Consider the following 17,642-nt stretch of genomic DNA (forward strand, 5'->3'; position numbering starts at 1 on the left):
GGAACATTTTCTGTGTAAGGAAATTCCAAAGTCCTTTTTCCAATTAATATGATTTATAAAAGCATAGGCAGTTGTATTAATCATAAGAAAAAACTCCAAAATCCATATCTGAGCAGTGCCTTTATTAGGGATCAATCAAAATGTCATAAAATCATGGGACGCTTGAGTTCTTGAGAACTCTTTGTCAGGCAAGACGTTACACACACATGGTGTTTGGGGACGAGATGGAAAAAAGCGCAGAAATTAGACTGGATTTGTAGCCATAAGGCCAGCTTGTAAACTCAGTTCTAAGTTGGAGCCTTCAGGCTGAATAAGTCTGTGCTAGGTGATTCTGAGATAAAGAAGCAATGGCTGCTCCCTATTTTTGAGAATATAAAGCATGACTGAAACCCAGTTGTGTCCCACACCTTCAATATAATATTAGAGGTTTCTGGTTAGACAGAGCAAAAGTAAAGAGAAACATGGCAGACTTTATATTAGCAGAACCAGGGATTTTGATGATTATTTATGTTTGCATATAATAATTATTTTATAGAAATTCAGGGTATAAGACAGAAGTTTAAGAAATAAACAAAACATAAATAAACAACTCCTAGAAAAATAATAACTTTATAAATCTCTGTTTTATATTTTCCAGACTACTTGGCAGCTGTAGGAAGGTGGATGGGGGTCTTATTACCAAAGATGAAGGTTCATCTTTATCAGAATGGGGGCCCTGTTATTATGGTGCAGGTAAAATTATGAAAATGAAATGTACGCATGAAATGTTCTACATCCCTGAAAATGTATTTTTTTTTAATTAAAAAAATCTTAAATGCTGTTAATGCACTTTTTTGGAAACATTTTTTTTAAAAAAAAAAATTCCCCACTCGAAAAGCTGTTGATGATATTCCCACTTTAGGATATAATAATAATTCAAGTGGTGCTGGGATTGTTATTCAGAGACCATACAGGACTTATGAAATTATTCATGTCCAAGAAAACAAATGCTGCAAAACTCAGGGATGCAGTATATGTCCAGTGGTTGTACAGCATCTGCAAAATCTGTTGTGACTAACTAGATCAGGGGAGCCTAACCTATGGTTCTCCATGGCTGTGCTATCTGGGGCTGATGGGAGTTGGAGCCCAGAAAGATCTGGAAGGCCATAGGGTAGCCACCCTGGAGCTGGAACATTTACAACACTCCTCAGGAAAAGTTGTGGGGCTTACTGTTCCATTCCTATAATTTATTTTATTCATATATGTTTAGATCTCATTAAACTACTGATTCACTTGCTCATGGTGGTATCAAAATGTTTAGGATACTTCCTAATGTGCTGGAGCCCTAAATCTGCATATATTTAGTCTAGGGTAACTCTAGTGACTAAAAGAAGTTTGAAGAGGGATAATTTCTACCTCTCCTCAACGTCAAAATGGAGGCCTTTAAGTGTAGTTAAGGTGCTACCAGGCCACCTAGAAAGTTGCATCTTGCTATGACAGCAGCTTAAGATTCACCAATTACTAGGAAAGTCTAAAAGTGCTTTTTCATCTAATAGTCTGAACCTGGAACATGAAGTTTACCTCGCAACAGAGGCCATCATTCCAGCACAGATCAAACCTAGCAGAATGTGGAATACTAGGATATGAGATTCCATGGCATTTTTATACACTTCAGTCAGACTAGGGCTGTCATCCTGTACACATTTACCTGGGAGTAAGTACCATTGACATGCATACATTTGCACTGTAGGATCTGAAGGAGACATCCAGTAGTAGCTTGGAACATGTATCCATTCTTGTAAAATGTTAGCTTCATTTATTAGTATTTAATAAACTTTCTACACTTCTAAAATAGCTTCACGTTAATGCAAGGTAATACAATACTATAAAATGCCATAGTAATACAGCTAAAAGTATAGGAGTGATATATAGCAGCAGTGCTGATAATTTAATACAGGGTTGTAGAAAAATACCTCATACTGAAAATTACTCTAAAAATAGTCAGCACTGCTAAACATTTTCCTGTGTCTAGTACCATGTGGGTGGCACAAATTGTTTATAAGGTAGCAGTCTGATAAGATCATTAGACATTAATTAGTATTAAAAAGCAGTTACTGAATAGTAGACTTGAAGAGATTTAACTCTAGAAATCTCTCCCCCCCCCATAAGAAGAGGGTATTTAATGCAGTTAGCAAGTCTTGGGAAAACCATGATATAGACAGTTCTCTGGCTGTGTTAATTTGGAAAAATGTTGCCCCAGAGTTCTCAGGACATTCTGCAGGAAAGGGTTTGCATTTATTTTATTTATTTATTTATTATTTGATTTATATCCTGCACTTTCTCTCAGCAGGAGCCCAGTGTGACATTGTGTAAAGACCATCTTCTTTTAGTTTTTGAATGAATATTTGTCCTTCCATAGTCTTTCTGCACATTCCTTACAGCCTGCTAAGTTTCATACTAGTTGATGGTTGTCAGCTTTTTCTTATTTAATTTTGTTAAATTTTGCATGTGTACTTAAATTGTTTAGGTTGAAAACGAATATGGAAGTTACTTTGCCTGCGATTTTGATTACCTTCGTTACCTGCAGAATCTTTTTCGTCAGCACCTTGGGGATGAAGTGGTGCTATTTACCACAGATGGTGCAAGCACATATTTCTTGAGATGTGGCGCTCTTCAAGGCCTTTATTCAACTGTGGATTTTGGACCAGGTTGGTGGCAATCTTAGGCTGCACAATTTACTTGGGAGTAAGTTTGTTGAAAATTTACTCCTAAGTACAATGGGACTTATTTTCAAGTAAACATGCAGAGATATGGGCATTTATATTTTTTTATTATTGTAGGAATGTAGGAAGCTGCCCTGAATGGAAGGCGCTTCCAGACTGTCATTATTTTTGTCACGTACTGGCAAATACAGGTTGTGCAGTTATAATTGATTGGGAGGTCTTCTGCAACAAACAGACTTCCACAAAAGATTGGACTTTTTGCTATAAGGACAGTAGTAATGGGAAAATGCCCTGAAAAGTGTGGGATAACACTTGCTTTGATACAGCATCATCTAGTCTCCTGGCAAACAAATCAGAATTAATGGTCAATACATAGGATGTTGGGAAGCGCCCTGAGCCAGACAAATGGTTGATCTGGTTTAGTATTGTCTATACTGACTGTCAGCCACTGTCCAGGATTTCAGGGAGGGATGTCTCCCTGCCCTGCATGGAAATTCTGGGGATTGAACCTGGGTCCTTTTGTATGCAAAGTCCATGCTATACTGCTGAATCACAATCTAAAGGTGCAAGCCTCTCTTCTCAGCCCAGCAACAAGGCTTGCCCTTGATTAACTAGGGCTACTTGCCATAAATCTAATTGCCCATCCCCTGAAATCAGGTAGTGGTGGGAAGCATGTTGACTTTTGACAGTTGTTCAGGAAAAACAAAAAAAAGTAACTGGCCAAAACCTATTTATTTCTCCAATCCTTGCACAACAGTTTAGTTTATGTTCAGTAAGGTTTCTTAATAATAGATAGCTTCCCTTTTTCTGATCAGAGGCAATTTCATTCTTTGCCATAGTTAATCACCAATTCTTAGTTTTTCTGTTTCACAACATTTTTAATTAAATACAATTAAATACAATCAGAGGATCATATGGAAGATGTGTTCTATTTCCTAGCAGGGTGACTGAGAGGATATAGAATTTTGCAGACTTCCCTCTTCACCACCATTGTTCCAAGGATGTTTGGGCCAGAAATGGGTTATTCTGGGTGTGGTTCGTGGGAAGCCCTTAAATCTGCCAAAATCAAAGCCCCTCCTTATTTCCCTGACACACTCCTGAAAAGGGTAAAAAGTACACCAGCCCTGGAGCTGGCATACTTGTTTTCCGTTCCATTAGTGCCAAAAGGAGGGATTCTTTTTTTTGAAGACCAAACCCAGGATGGGGGTGGGGAGTGGGGTAAGTGTCAGGAGTCCCATGGGAAGGGTGTGGGGTGGCGGCAATGAGGAGTCAGACGTTGAATGGGAAGAAGACACCAGTGATGCGTTTTCAGGCGTGCTGTGGACAGTGACAGCTCTGTCCCCATGAATCCTGTTACCAGCAAGGAAGCCCATCCCCGCCAAGAGGAGGACTCTCCACCCATCTCTCACCCCTCTTCCTCTGCCCACTCCTCTGTCATCACCGCGTAGCCCTCCCCCTCCTGTTGAGAAGGACTCTTCTGAGTCTGCCCAGCCACCCTCACCAGCAATCTCAGTGGGCTCGCACTATCCCTCTGAGGAACAGTGCTCATTTGCGTACGCATTCCCCATAGTGACTAGCAGGCCACGGAAGTAGGGTGCCCGCCAGATCAATGAGGGGACCTGTCTAGTTGTTGCGACAACGTCTTAATGCAGTATAGTCGTGCCTTTCATCTTCTAGTTATGTGATAGAAGCCTGTGTAACCTGTAAGCTGATTCATGAAGTGCCTCGAACTTACTTTATCCATTAAAGCAACCAAAGAAAAACCCACTTCCGTGTCTGAGTCTGTCTTCATTGGTTTCGGGCAGGACAGGTAGGGGGCAGAGAATTTGCCCCACCTTCTGCCATGGTCAGTGCAAGCTAGCAGCATTTAGGTACTGGTGGTTTGTCTATTGCTGAATTCACCCCTCCCCCCCCCATTAGGATTGCCTTTCCTGAATATTTTGAATCTCTCCCTCCCATCTTTACAGTTCAGTTTCTCAACTTTGGCAAGACTTGCTAGTTGTGCCATTTTTGGTTTCCTCTAGAGGGAGATACTTACGCTGGAGGATTTGGAAAATGTCTTCCATTAGTGTGGTATTACAGAGTTAAATGCTTGTAATAAACCTTTTACCAATATACTCTTAGTCTTTTTATTCAAAGATCTTGCTATATCACTGTGGGATGGTGTTTTTTTAATTTCATGTTGTTTTTATTTGCATTGAGGTTAAGCGCTTGTGAGGGTCATTTAGATCCCATGTTGGTTCAACCAACAGCAATACCCAAATGAACGTTCCTGTTAACAAGTGTGCTTTTAGTGTTCAGTTCAATTATTGATCTCAAGCAGCTCTCCAATGTGTTTTTTTTAAGTAAGCACATTTCCCACCCTTCTCCTCTTCTTTAATTTGTTTTCTCTGCTTATATCATTTCTCTTATTCTTCATCTAGATCCTCTATAGTCATACCATGGACTAGTCCGTGATTATTTAGAAAGTGTCCGTATATACTTGATTGACTCTACCCTTTGCAGTGCTTCCGATGCATGTGAAATGTAAAATGCCTGTTGAGATCACGTGCAGCTTTGTGGAGATGTGTCTTTTCCATTTAAGCAGAGCCAATTGCAGTGTGTACTATACAGAAGTACTTGAGACCTGTAATAGCAGTGAAACAGCAGCATAGAAATAAGTTTTGACTCGTTTCTTTTTCATTGATTTGCAGGTGGTAATGTCACGGCAGCATTTTTATTTCAGAGACACAGTGAGCCTAAAGGCCCCTTGGTATGATTTTCCTCCTATGTACACATATTACTGCTGATGTGAGTACATAACAATACAAAGGTGGTAGCAGTAAGTCATACATACATAGATCATTTATTTCAGTCATAGACCAGATACATAAAGTTACAAAACCAATAAAATATATCGGCTTCCATGACTACATAATTTAAAAAAATATATAATGTTTACAGATATTTAACCTGTATTTTTCTACAGGAGATAGTAGCAGCAACATATTTGGCAACCTTAAACGTAACCCGAGGGGAGTAATCCCCAAGTAAATAATAAATATAAAAATGCTTGGATCTACCAGGAAAAAGATTTAAAATAGGAAAAAATAATTGTTGTCTTAAATCATGGTAAAAAGGACATCTCAGTAAAACATATACATTAGTTTCAATTTCGCCCATTTCACAAGGACAATTTCTCTCAATATACGGAACTTTGTTAAACTTGCCCTCCAATAAGGCAGAAGGGAGAACATTCATTCTTACTAGAGTAAAGGCTCTTCGGTGTTTAGGTAGTGTTAGATCCGTTAAATAGGGCATAGGAGAGAAACATCTAGGATTATATTTGTGCTTCCTTACAAGCATCAGATGGTGTTGAAAATCAATATCCTTGATGCGTTGACAGATGGCCTTTCGAGCTTAGCAGTAAGTCATTGTTAGGGGTTGGTTGGAGTATAGCGTGTATATTGGATGCATAGGAACACTAAGGTGTTTCGCTGCTCTTTTGGGTGCCTCAAAAGAGCTTGATTTGTTGCAGACAAGGTACAAAGCAGCAGGGATGATAAACTGTGGGAGTTTAGCATATGTAGATAAAGTTTGTGGTGGGTGAGGAAGAATTGCACTTTGTAAAAAAAAAAAAAAAAAAGCTATTTTCTACTAGGCTTAATGCATGTGGGGTTTTTGTATATTCAAGTTGAAGTGGTCATTTTGTCCAAATGTTGGGGAATTGGGTAATTAGTTCAAGTTATTTTGAAGTATGCTCTCACTGTGCAAACGGAGGAAATCACCCATGGAAAACAGCTAAAGGAGAAAACGATGATCAGATGTTGGGTTCCTTCATCTTACAACATCAAAATCCAACTCCATGTCATAAGAAAGAGCCACCTAATATTAGCCTTTCAATCTGCATGATCCAGTTGTGTGCCACAGACATATGTGTTGTCTCTGGAGAGTGAAATAGAGGGGCAGTTGTCAGAGATGAAGGCCAATGGGGATGATTGATCCAGATAACTGAAGAGTCTATGTAGTTTAGTTTAGTGTTTGATTCCCAAGTTGAAATACCTGCTGAGCCATAAAGCTCACTAAGTGATCCCAAGCCAGGCACAATTCTCTGCCAAGTCTTCCTCATAGGGCTGTTATGCGGATAAAACAGGTATGTGTGTGGGTTAGTCTTCAGACTTCTGGGGCCTACTTTGTTGTTTACTGTAATTCCAAGGTCCATCATCTTGAGCCAAATTGAAAATAATAACGGGGGCGGGGGGAAGCCAGATGCAAAATGGTGGCTTGACTAGGGGTGGGACACAGGTAATTGCTTACTTACTGCACCCTATGAGACATAAGCTAGTGTGACCTGCATATGCAAGTAGAAATATACATCTGAATTACTACAAGTCAGGGATTCTAAACAGCAGGGACTATTTTGCTGATGCTTTCTTACACATTGGGAATCAGAAACCTATGCCAGTCTTCTGCAAATCATCCTGTGATAGACCAGTTGATCTTGATTGACTGACTGCCCGCCCACCCTTCCTTTCACCTCTGATCTTATAGAAGGGGCAGGAAACAAAATGTGATAATAAATGTGAGCCAAACCACAGGCTATGGGGGAAGAACAACCCCCTCTTCATATGGTCATCAGTTAGATCTTTAATGTTAGCAAGTTTTCTTAACTCATTTCCATAAATGGTTACCTAAGACATGTGTTGGTACTGAGCACCACAACATCCGTGACAGCTAACATTGTAAGAAAAGACACAGCTGTTGTGGAAGAAATATGAATGAAGCTTATTAATTTTAGTACCATCCTGAAAGCATTTTAAGCACCATGAGCTATACCTACATTAGCAGTATCCACTATGTGCCACAAGGCAGATTCACTGAAGAATATAGATCAAATACACATAGAAAAAGAAATTTGTGTAGTTGAGTTCCTTCCATGTGGTGACCACCACGCTGTTGCTAATGCGTCATTTTGATTAAAACGGTTCTTTTAACTTTTTCCTGTTCTACAGGTGGGAAACTGAGTTTGAGAGAGAGTGAGCAGCATAAGAGCATATAATGAGATGGGTGGATAAAGGTAGAACAAAACTTCAGGTTTCCCATACTCAAGAACACTAGTTCCCATGATCATAGGCCATCGTTTGATCCTGGCTTGTTTGAACTAACCAGAATTCACTGAGCTCAGACATCACAAGGAACTCTGGTTCCAACCTACACCTCTGGCATATACCAGAGGGGGAATTTGTGAGCCCAAGAATAGTTGTAATACATGCATATAATCCTATACTGCCATTTAGCAATATGTCTGAGGTGGCCTGTTGCAACAGGTTTTACAAAGAATTAAACTTTTAATTCTAACTTCTAATTCTTTGTGATGGCTTTTACAAAGATGGCCTTTTACAAAGAATTAAATTGAGCAAGACTAGATCTTCTGATTATTAGTCATTTTAGACAGCAGCCTCCATGTTGTTCTGCAGCATGCCTAGGAATACCAGTTGCTAGGGAAAGACTGGAGATAGTTCTTACTATGATGGCTTGCTTATGAGCTTCTTGGGAGCAGTTAGCTAGCCACTTTTGTATGTAGAATTGCTGGGTCAAATGGATGATGCTTGCCATGAATCCAGCAAGGCAATTTTTTAATATAATTAAATATGGGCAGGATAGATCTCCTGTGCTACTTTTTATTGCATCAGCTTTTTATTTCCATTATATTCAAAACTTTCTCCCTTTGTCTATTTCTTCTTTTAGGTCAATTCTGAGTTCTACACGGGCTGGCTGGATCATTGGGGTCATTGTCATGTTGTCGTACCATCATCAATTATAACTAAAACCCTTAGTGAAATTCTGGCGCGTGGCGCTAATGTTAACATGTACGTTCATCAAAATTTGTTTAAATAAGAGCTTGAGGTTTTGGTGCATCATCTTTGACTGCCTATTTGCTTCTCTTTTCAGGTACATGTTCATAGGAGGAACTAATTTTGGCTATTGGAATGGTAAGAAGTGTATGCATGCTTATTTATTATTTAATTTATATTCTGCCCTTCCTCCTAGCGGGAGCCCAGGGCGGCAAACAGAAGTACTAAAAACACTTTAAAACATAATAAAAACAGACTTTAAAATACAATTAAAACAGAACATCTTTTAAAAATATTTTTTAAAAAGCTTTCAAGACATCTTTTTTAAAAAAGGTTAAAGACATATTGTTTAAAAAACGGTTTAAATCATATTAAAAAAGCAATTCCAACACAGACTGGGATACAGTCTCAACTTAAAAGGCTTGCTGAAAGAGGAAGGTCTTCAATAGGCGCCAAAAAGATAACAGAGATGGCGCCTGTCTAATATTTATGGGTAGGGAATTCCACTGGGTAATAATAACTGTTTATTGTTTAATTACGCTGCTTTTTGTGATCACAGTACTAGGATTGTTTCTGTTTGAAATAAAAGAAAAAGTAGATTTGAGAATAATAACTCAGAAGGCAAACCAGGATCTACTTCTCTCCATTCCTTGAAACAGAGAAGGCAAGAAAACATCTGTTGAAATTTGTGGCATCAAATGCAAAAGTGATAAAAGGAAGTCTTACCACATGGTGGGTCATCATAGCGTTGAGATCTGCTTTCAGGAAAATATGGGACAGACAAAGCAGAGGAATAGTCAGAAGAGTGAGACACCTGTGTTTACTGCTAGGTACTCAGAGCTTAAATTATGACAGTGGCTTGGGGAGGGGAGGGTGCTTCAGATTTAAATCCAATCTCTGAATACTGAGGTGAAGCAGTGTTCCTTGGATCATTATTTTGCTTTTCCATAGCGAAGGAACCAACATTGCCTGCTGTTACTAGAGCAAATGGTCCACCTTCTAAATTTAAGAGTGCAGCTGAGGTTCCTTAAATCTACATTTTTTTTATCAGTCAGTAAAGATATTTGGGATTGAGCAAAGCTAATTTAAAAGCTACCCTGCTGAAGGATAGTTTGAGAAGTGCAAATATATTGTTCTACTTGTATTGTTTTTCCTTGTTGTAGGAGCCAATATGCCTTTTGCAGCACAGCCAACTAGTTATGATTATGATGCCCCACTGACTGAAGCAGGAGACCTCACTGAGAAGTACTTTGCTATTAGGGAAGTCATCGGCATGGTGAGTTTCTTCTAGAGCATCTCTGGAGTATCATTTCCTACATTAGCCTTGGCTTCCATTTTGTTACATGAATTGAAAACGGCTGCTGTTGCTTGATGTATGGAGCTCTGTGGCATCTTGATTCACTGGAGCAAGATTTCTCAGCTGTGGTTACTCAGTTCGGAGTTTGGTACCACAGAGCCCATAGATTGTATTCTAGTAGCCAACAGTTTCCCTCCTCCCTCACATGGGGCTCTGTGTAGACTGGGATGAGGAAACTTTGGCAAAATGGATGCAGCCCACTGACCTACTCCTTTACCAACTCCTGGCTTAGCACAGTTGAAATCACTGAGAAGAGACAAAACTATATCAAAATACTTTAGTAGTTTTGTTGCTTAGTGTACAAAAGGCAGTACTGAGAAACCACTTGTTGTTCCAGTTATGATGTCACATAGAGTAGGAGACATTATCTATGTCATCATCATCAAAGTTTATTTGCCGGGCCATAGGCCATCACAAAGTCATGCAACATTTAAAATTTAAAATCAATACATTAAAACATAACCATAAACTCTGACATATAAAAATCCTAAAACCTATGAGTTTGGACTTACTAAAATCCTAAAATGAGACCAAGGGGTTGAGGCACTTTCAGCCTCTATTGTTCCATAGACCCCAGATCTGTTAAATACTTTGCTCTCAACTTTTGGGCTGCAAGGGCGAAAAGAGCCACTCTGGTGGTGACCCTAGAGTCATTATCTGCTAAAAGATAGGGTACTATTTGCTCCTCCCGACTAGGATCCAAGTGCTTGATCAAGATGTCAAGAAATTTATTTCTTGGGTGGGCATAAAGAGGGCCATCAAGCAGATAATGGGGTAAATCTTCCACCTTTCCCACTTGGCAAATACATAGGCGTTGGACCCATGGTATCTGAAGGAATCGGCCAGACATAATAGTACTAGGCATTGTCTGGAACCTAAGCGCCGTAAACATTATCTATGTTCGCTGGCTGTTTGTATCTCAGTCTACTGGAGAGTTCTCTTGCACAGCTCCTATTCATTTCAGTGGAGCTTGTGCAGGGCAACTTCCCAGTGGATCGCACCCCAACCATTTAATTATGCTAGAAACAGAAACTGGTAAGAAATTCAAACTGCTCTCACCACAAACCAAAGACGTCCCTGAAGTATTGGTGTAATGGCTTCGAGGCAAGTCTCTTCATTGGCATGGCTCTGTATGCCTGTTTAGATGAGGCAGTTGGTTCTTTAAATCTCAAAGGCTGCTTTTTTTAGGTTGTCTGTTCTTATTTTAGTATAAGAAAATACCAAAGGGCCCTATACCTCCAACAACTCCCAAGTTTGCCTATGGAGAAGTTCCACTGGAGAAGGTAAATTAATATATATTGCATAGTAGATTAATTTGAATGTGAATAGGATGGATGGTTTTATTTATTTAAAAAAGTATTTATGTACTGTCCTCTCACAAAATATCAGGGCGATGTACAGCAACATAAAAAAACTTTAAAGGCAATACAAAGTAATCATTAAAATAACTGGCTTCTCCAGAAAACTTTAAACAACTGCATAGGCCTGTCGGCATAAAAACATCTTTAAGAGACGCCTGAAAGTCAAAAGCAAATCTCTGCAGGAAGAGTGTTCCACAGTATGGGACTGGCAACACTAAATGCCTGACTTCTGGTTGAGGCCAATCAAGCCTCTGTAACACGGGGGACAATTCTGGTTCTGCTGTGTTTGTTAAGGACAGTTTTGCAAAAGGATATAATACCCATTTGCTTTATCAGCAATTTTGTAAATGTGGTGGAACAGAAAAACAGGCCTCTGAGTTGTGGGGTTGATTTTGAGCTGGAGATAAGGGGTTTGTAACTTTGTTACTGAAGGTGAGAAAATTCTTTTAAGCTATTCCTATGGTGACACGTGCAATGTACAGTTGAAGAACATTGCCAAATGTTGCATTAGGTGTAGCAGCATCTGGGAAATCTAGTTTTTGGAAGGAAGCATGTCTTCAAGATCATGGAACCATAAGAGAGTTCATCTATGGTACAAGGGTGGCTATACAGTTAATCATAAAATTTGGGATAATTTTATGTTGAACAAGTGTTCCCTCTGTATGCACAGTTACCATATTAATATGGGATGGCACTGGCTGGTGAATTTATGTTGACGCTGAGAATAAAAGAGGTCATGTGAAAGTAGCAGAAATAAGCAGCAGATAGCTTAACTTTTTTTCCCTGTCTCATGCAATACACATACCAGTGTTAATGGGGTTATTTTTGACAATTAATGCTGTGACCGTGATTTAAAAGAGCCACAATTTTACACATTTTGCTGCATTGTAGGTGGGGACAGTAAAGGATCTTCTGAATGACCTTTCACCATCTGGACCAATTAAAAGCATCTACCCTTTAACATTTGTCCAAGTGAAGCAGGTAAAAGTTGGTCCTGAAAGAGTTTTTGAGTTGGCATTTTGTGCAGTTTATTAAATGACATATACTATGTGTCATAATTTATTTTGGGGGAAAATGACTGTCTTACATAAATTGTGAATTTGGCCCACTGTTTCATCCTGTGCTGCTGTAGCCCCTTCTGTGATGCTTGTAAGCTTTTTAGGAAGATCTGTTCTGTTTGTATACTCTCTGCTCTCCACAGTGAGCTTGACTCTGAACTATGATGTAGAATTTCTGAGAATTGTAGCTTTCAGGTGGATTGAATCAAGCAGCTCTAGCTGGGGAGTAGAACTGTGTGTTGCTTCAGAAGGCATTGGTGATTAAGGTGGGTGCCCTGGGAACATGTGTGAGGGGTGAGGGACTAGATGGATATAAGTGGATGTTGAATGAGTGGGCTTGCCCTGGGCTTGAGAGGATAAGTGCACTGAGAGAGGGAGGAATTAGATGTAAGGAACTGGCAGGTTAGAGTATAAATATCTCATCAGGTAAATGTATGCTTGAAAGAGAGGCAAAAAGACAAATCTAGAGTAACATAGTGAAGGGAACAAGAGAATGTGTCACAGAGGAAGATATTTTCACAGAGATAGTGTCACAGAGGATGTATAAGGGTGCCTCTAGATGGTCACTGTTTTCCAGGAGAGATTCGAGTGCATACTGGAGCTTTTGGTTTGCACAGTTAAAGTGGATTAAAGGGCTCTTGCTGAGCGCAAGTCCACTTTAAAAAAGAAACAGTTTTTTGTTGTTTGGGTGGTGATAGGGAAATGCACTGAAAAATGAGGAATACATGAATGTCTAATGGAAAAATGTGTAAACACCCCACAAGCAAATTGGGATGAACGCAGGACAAATGTTTATTGTCATATAACCTGTGGTACATGAAAGGTTGCCACACAGAGAAGGGCCAGGATCTCTTCTTGATCGTCCCAGAGTGCAGGACACGGAATAATGGGCTCAAGTTACAGGAAGCCAGATTTCGACTGGACATCAGGAAAAACTTCCTAACCGTTAGAATCATACGACAATGGAATCAATTACCTAGAGAGGTAGTGGGCTGTCTGACATTGGAGACATTCAAGAGGCAGCTGGACAGCCATCTGTCGGGAATGCTTTGATTTGGATTCCTGCGTTGAGCAGGGGGTTGGACTTGATGGCCTTATAGGCCCCTTCCAACTCTATGATTCTATGAACATCCCCACCAAAAAATCAGAATGAATTCTCAATAAAGGCCAATCTAACCTCTGCATAAGCTTTTTGCAAGCGAAGCAGGATGAATGCTCAATAAACAGGAGGGCCTCTAAGAAAGTGTTTATCAACTTTACTTACAGAGGGGTCAGCAGCAAGAGATTTATGTGCCTAGGGAGATGGATCACATCTGAACTATCAAACCATAGCTTAATAAGTCAAGATATGGATAAGCTTTGTGTACTTGCACATAGCCCCATTCAATTGTGTGAAGAGAGGAGCAAATAAGCTAGGACACCACAGTTTACTATGGCTTCCCATTATGTCTGAAGTGGAAACTATGGGCAATGGCTTCCAAACAAGGCAGGATTTGGAAACAAATTTAAACCATGGCTTGTTTAGAAGCCATTAACCATAATTCCCTGTCCAGCTGTAACGGGAAGCTATGGGTAACTGTGACTTCCTGGCTTGTTCCCTTGCTTTAAAAGAGGAGTGAAGCAGGAGCAAAAGAGCTATGTGCTGGTGCATGAAGCTCATGCATATCCTGCTTTTTAAACCAGGGTTTGATCATCCATGTCAGGCCACAGAATGCACTCTTGGCTCTGTAGGTGTTGCCTTTAATTCATGGGATGACTCACTGTGATTTAGACCTTTTACAGCTAGGTAAGCACTAATGTGAACTTTGGATGAAAAAAAAATCCCTTAAAAAGCTAAAAATGAGTATGACCAATCTCATCTTAACCAAAATAATCTAGTACTTCTGTTTTGATGTTAAGCCTGAATTCTTGAAACTCTTGCATGTTTTACTGTGATACTACACAGTGTATGGAATTTCTAGTGTTTTCCCGATGTTTAAGCTGCAGATGCTCTCCATTTTGTAATTATTTTGACTTGTCAGAATAACACTTTCCTCTAATGGCTTTCTTCCCATTTTCCTTTTCAAGTACTTTGGGTATGTATTATACAGAACTAAGCTACCAAGAAACTGTAGTGAAGAAACTCCACTCTCTTCAGTATTTAATGGAATTCATGATCGTGCTTATGTCATTGTGGATGGGGTAAGGGAAGACTCCAGAACTTCTAGCTTTCTTGTTTAGTTTAGCTATTTAGCAACTTTGGGTACTTCTAGTTATTTCTTCTGCTTGGGTATGTTTTGGGTTTTTTTGTCTGATCGGGCTTGTTCCCCATTGAGAGTGTCCCACACCCACCCATCCTGGTGAGCATAGTATGCAAAAAGAACAAGCCTATATCTCTGATCACATCCACACCATACATTTAAAACACCCTAGGGTAGATCTGGGGGAAAGAGATCATTTTACCTGTCCTCCCAATTGCCTCCACAGCACCAATAAATATGTGGAGAACCAGCTTGTTGGTTGATTCACCAAGTATGTGGAAATGGTCCTATTTTACTCCCACTTCCACCATTGTACATATTTTAAATCCTTTCTGCTGCCACTATATATCTTTACTAAGTTGCTGTTTACTAAAACCTAGTCTAAACTCAGTAGCTGTGGTACTTTAGATGTGGTACAAAACCAGCCATACGCTATGAATTAATAAAAGTTAACAAATTGTTCTTTATTATTAAATAAAGGTAAAAACTATACTTAAATTGGTTACTATTTCTTTAAAACTTATGCTTGCTCTAATAAGGTTGCTGTTAACCTTAAAAGGGAGTTGCTTGTAAATACAGATGCTTACACAGGACTGGCTTGTAAAGCCTGTTTCTCTCCCTATGAAACTTACCTGCCAATTACCCTTAGTCCCCTTTCCCCAATCAGTCAGTACTTACTATCACTGGGTACAGAGCACTATTCTTCAACCTTGGGTCCCCAGATGTTGTTGAACTACTATGCCCATCATCTTTGGTCATTGGCTAAGCTAGCTGGGGTAGATGGGAGTTGTAGTCCTATCAGATCTAGGGACCCAAGGTTGAAGAACAATGGTACAGAGGACTTCTTCCACAGCTATAGCTGCTGCTGCTTCTCCTGGTCATGAGTCTCAGACCCCACAACAGTAGCAGAGCTAGCCTATCTATGTCCAGCCAGACTACTTTTCAGTTTGTCAGATTTGTGTTGCATAGAATTTTTCCCCTCATTAGATCACTTTTTCCATCTAATGAGTGAACATATTTTAAAAGGTGATTTCTCCACATTCTCTTATGCCACTTTAACAGTCATGGCATCCCCCAAATAATTTTGGGAACTGAAGTTTAAGGGTACCGGGAATTGTAGCTCTGTGCTTAACAAATTACAGTTCCCATGATTCTTTGGGGAGAATCCATGACTGTTTAAGTGGCATAAAAGGTTTTAAATGTATGGTGTGAATATAACCTCCCTCTTGAGGTTAGAGCTGGTGAGGCGGCAGGGTATTGCCACCGTAGTTGTGCTGGGCTTCTGAGGGGCTCTGAACACTTGGGGAACAAAACATGACAAGCTCGGAATCAGAGCTTGGAAAAGTTACTTTTTTAAACTACAACTGCTATCAGCCCCAGCCAGCATGGCCACTGGATTGGGCTGATGGGAGTTGTAGTTCAAAAAAGTAACTTTTCCAAGCTCTGCTCGGAACTGGAGAGGAGGTGGGAGATTGTCCCCACAGACGAGTGGTACTTTGGAGGTGGTTGGAGAGCCTTCAAAGCACCATGCCAACTGCAGGGACAATCTTCAGCTCCAAGCTCAACAGAAGGACTGGGGCTTGTCCTTTTTACATTGGGTTTCTGGATTGCTTGGTACACCTTGGAAATGCAGTATTACTGCATGAATGATCCCCTGCTCCCCTCCCTGGATCCATTCTTGGAGTTGGGGAGGAGAGCAGGGGATTATCCCTAAACCTTTACTTGAAGGTGCACCATGGAGGAGCTGGGGCCTGTTGATCACAATTTTTGCCTGCCCAGCAACCTCTGAGAGCATCTGTCACTGATGCATACATACAGTAGCAGTTGCTGGGGCAGCAGTGTTTTCCTGACTTCCTATCATTATTGCTACGGCTTACTAGGAGGGGAAGGGTGAGCTTGGTGTGGTGCTAAAGCTCCAGCAGGAACACTGTATTGGCCCTGCTAGTGTATTTGCATTGCACCGACCTTGCTATTTCCTTGCATCTCCCGCACTTGGTAAGCCACAGCAATACTGGTGGTGGGAGCCTCCTGCCCTGCCAACTGCTACTGCATGCATATATTGTGAATGCACTCATGAGAACTCTGCCTCTCTCACATATGCATGTACATTGCTCTTCTGTATATCTGATCAGTTGATAACTTAAATCTGAATTTGTAAACTGTCCCCCTTGACAAGTGTTGTATTGCAAGTGAATTCAGATAACTTGAGAGGGTTTTTTTTAAATAATTTTTATTCAAATTTTTCAAAAGACAAACAAAACAAAGTCAAACAACAAAAACATAACAATACAACAAAAGAAAAAAAAATAGTTGACTTCCGATTTGTCGCAGATCAGCTATAAGTATATAATATATATCAAACCTGTCCCTTAATATATACATACAGGATCACTTTTCTCCATAGGCTATCTTAGTTAATCGTCAAATCCCAATATCATCATTTTATTTTGATCTTTCAACAAAAAGTCTAAGAGAGGCTTCCATTCCTTAAGAAATGTGTCTGTCGATTTTTCTCTAAGTAAACATGTCAATTTATCCATCTCTACTAAGTCCATTAATTTCAATAGCCAGTCTTCCGTTGTTTTATTTCTGGTGTTTGAGATGTGAAGGCTGTTTCATGCATGCAGATCATCTGATGATATAGTAGCTGAGTGATGAGCATGCATGTATGAACTCATTGTCAGAATATATTCAAATTATGCAGCCGCGAGAGTGGCTGTATACTGAGCCAACATGGATTTTTCACATTTCGCCATGTTAAATTGAAAATACCTCCCATGCCATTCTGCTGCTTCCCATAAGCTCATTTCACAACAGAAGCTTACAAAACATACAACCCTGAACTCAGAAATGCTTGCTTAACAGCTCTAAGTTCTCATAGCAATGCACAAAACACTCAGAGAGAATCCAGAGTTCAAAGTTTAAAACACGAGCAAAATAAACCAGAGCCCTGTTGGACTTTTTTCTGTCAGGGGTCTCATAATTTGTTGAAATTAATTAAAAATCAGCCATGTTCACACAGAGTACCTGTAATCCTATTACTCACCTTGACCCATACTCTGACCTTCATCTTTTGCAGTTTAAAAAAAA

The 17,642-nt window shown here is 39.9% G+C and overlaps 1 protein-coding gene across 8 annotated transcripts in view; it reads left to right on the forward strand.

Annotated features, from left to right (window-relative positions):
- The window catches only part of GLB1 (galactosidase beta 1), a 62,789-nt gene that overhangs the window by 23,005 nt on the left and 22,142 nt on the right, over positions 1 to 17,642 (forward strand). For 6 of the 8 annotated variants that reach the window (XM_061585953.1, XM_061585947.1, XM_061585950.1 and 3 more), the window contains 10 exons: positions 638 to 732; positions 2,507 to 2,687; positions 5,396 to 5,454; positions 8,430 to 8,551; positions 8,634 to 8,674; positions 9,196 to 9,366; positions 9,700 to 9,812; positions 11,102 to 11,176; positions 12,146 to 12,235; positions 14,380 to 14,493. In XM_061585953.1, coding sequence (XP_061441937.1) covers positions 638 to 732; positions 2,507 to 2,687; positions 5,396 to 5,454; positions 8,430 to 8,551; positions 8,634 to 8,674; positions 9,196 to 9,366; positions 9,700 to 9,812; positions 11,102 to 11,176; positions 12,146 to 12,235; positions 14,380 to 14,493 — 1,061 coding nt within the window. The remainder of the gene's footprint in view (positions 1 to 637; positions 733 to 2,506; positions 2,688 to 5,395; positions 5,455 to 8,429; positions 8,552 to 8,633; positions 8,675 to 9,195; positions 9,367 to 9,699; positions 9,813 to 11,101; positions 11,177 to 12,145; positions 12,236 to 14,379; positions 14,494 to 17,642) is intronic. The other 2 variants (XM_061585949.1, XM_061585952.1) reach the window with 2 other exon arrangements.

This window comes from Rhineura floridana, chromosome 10 (genome assembly GCF_030035675.1).
Source record: "Rhineura floridana isolate rRhiFlo1 chromosome 10, rRhiFlo1.hap2, whole genome shotgun sequence".
Classification (NCBI taxonomy): domain Eukaryota; kingdom Metazoa; phylum Chordata; class Lepidosauria; order Squamata; family Rhineuridae; genus Rhineura; species Rhineura floridana.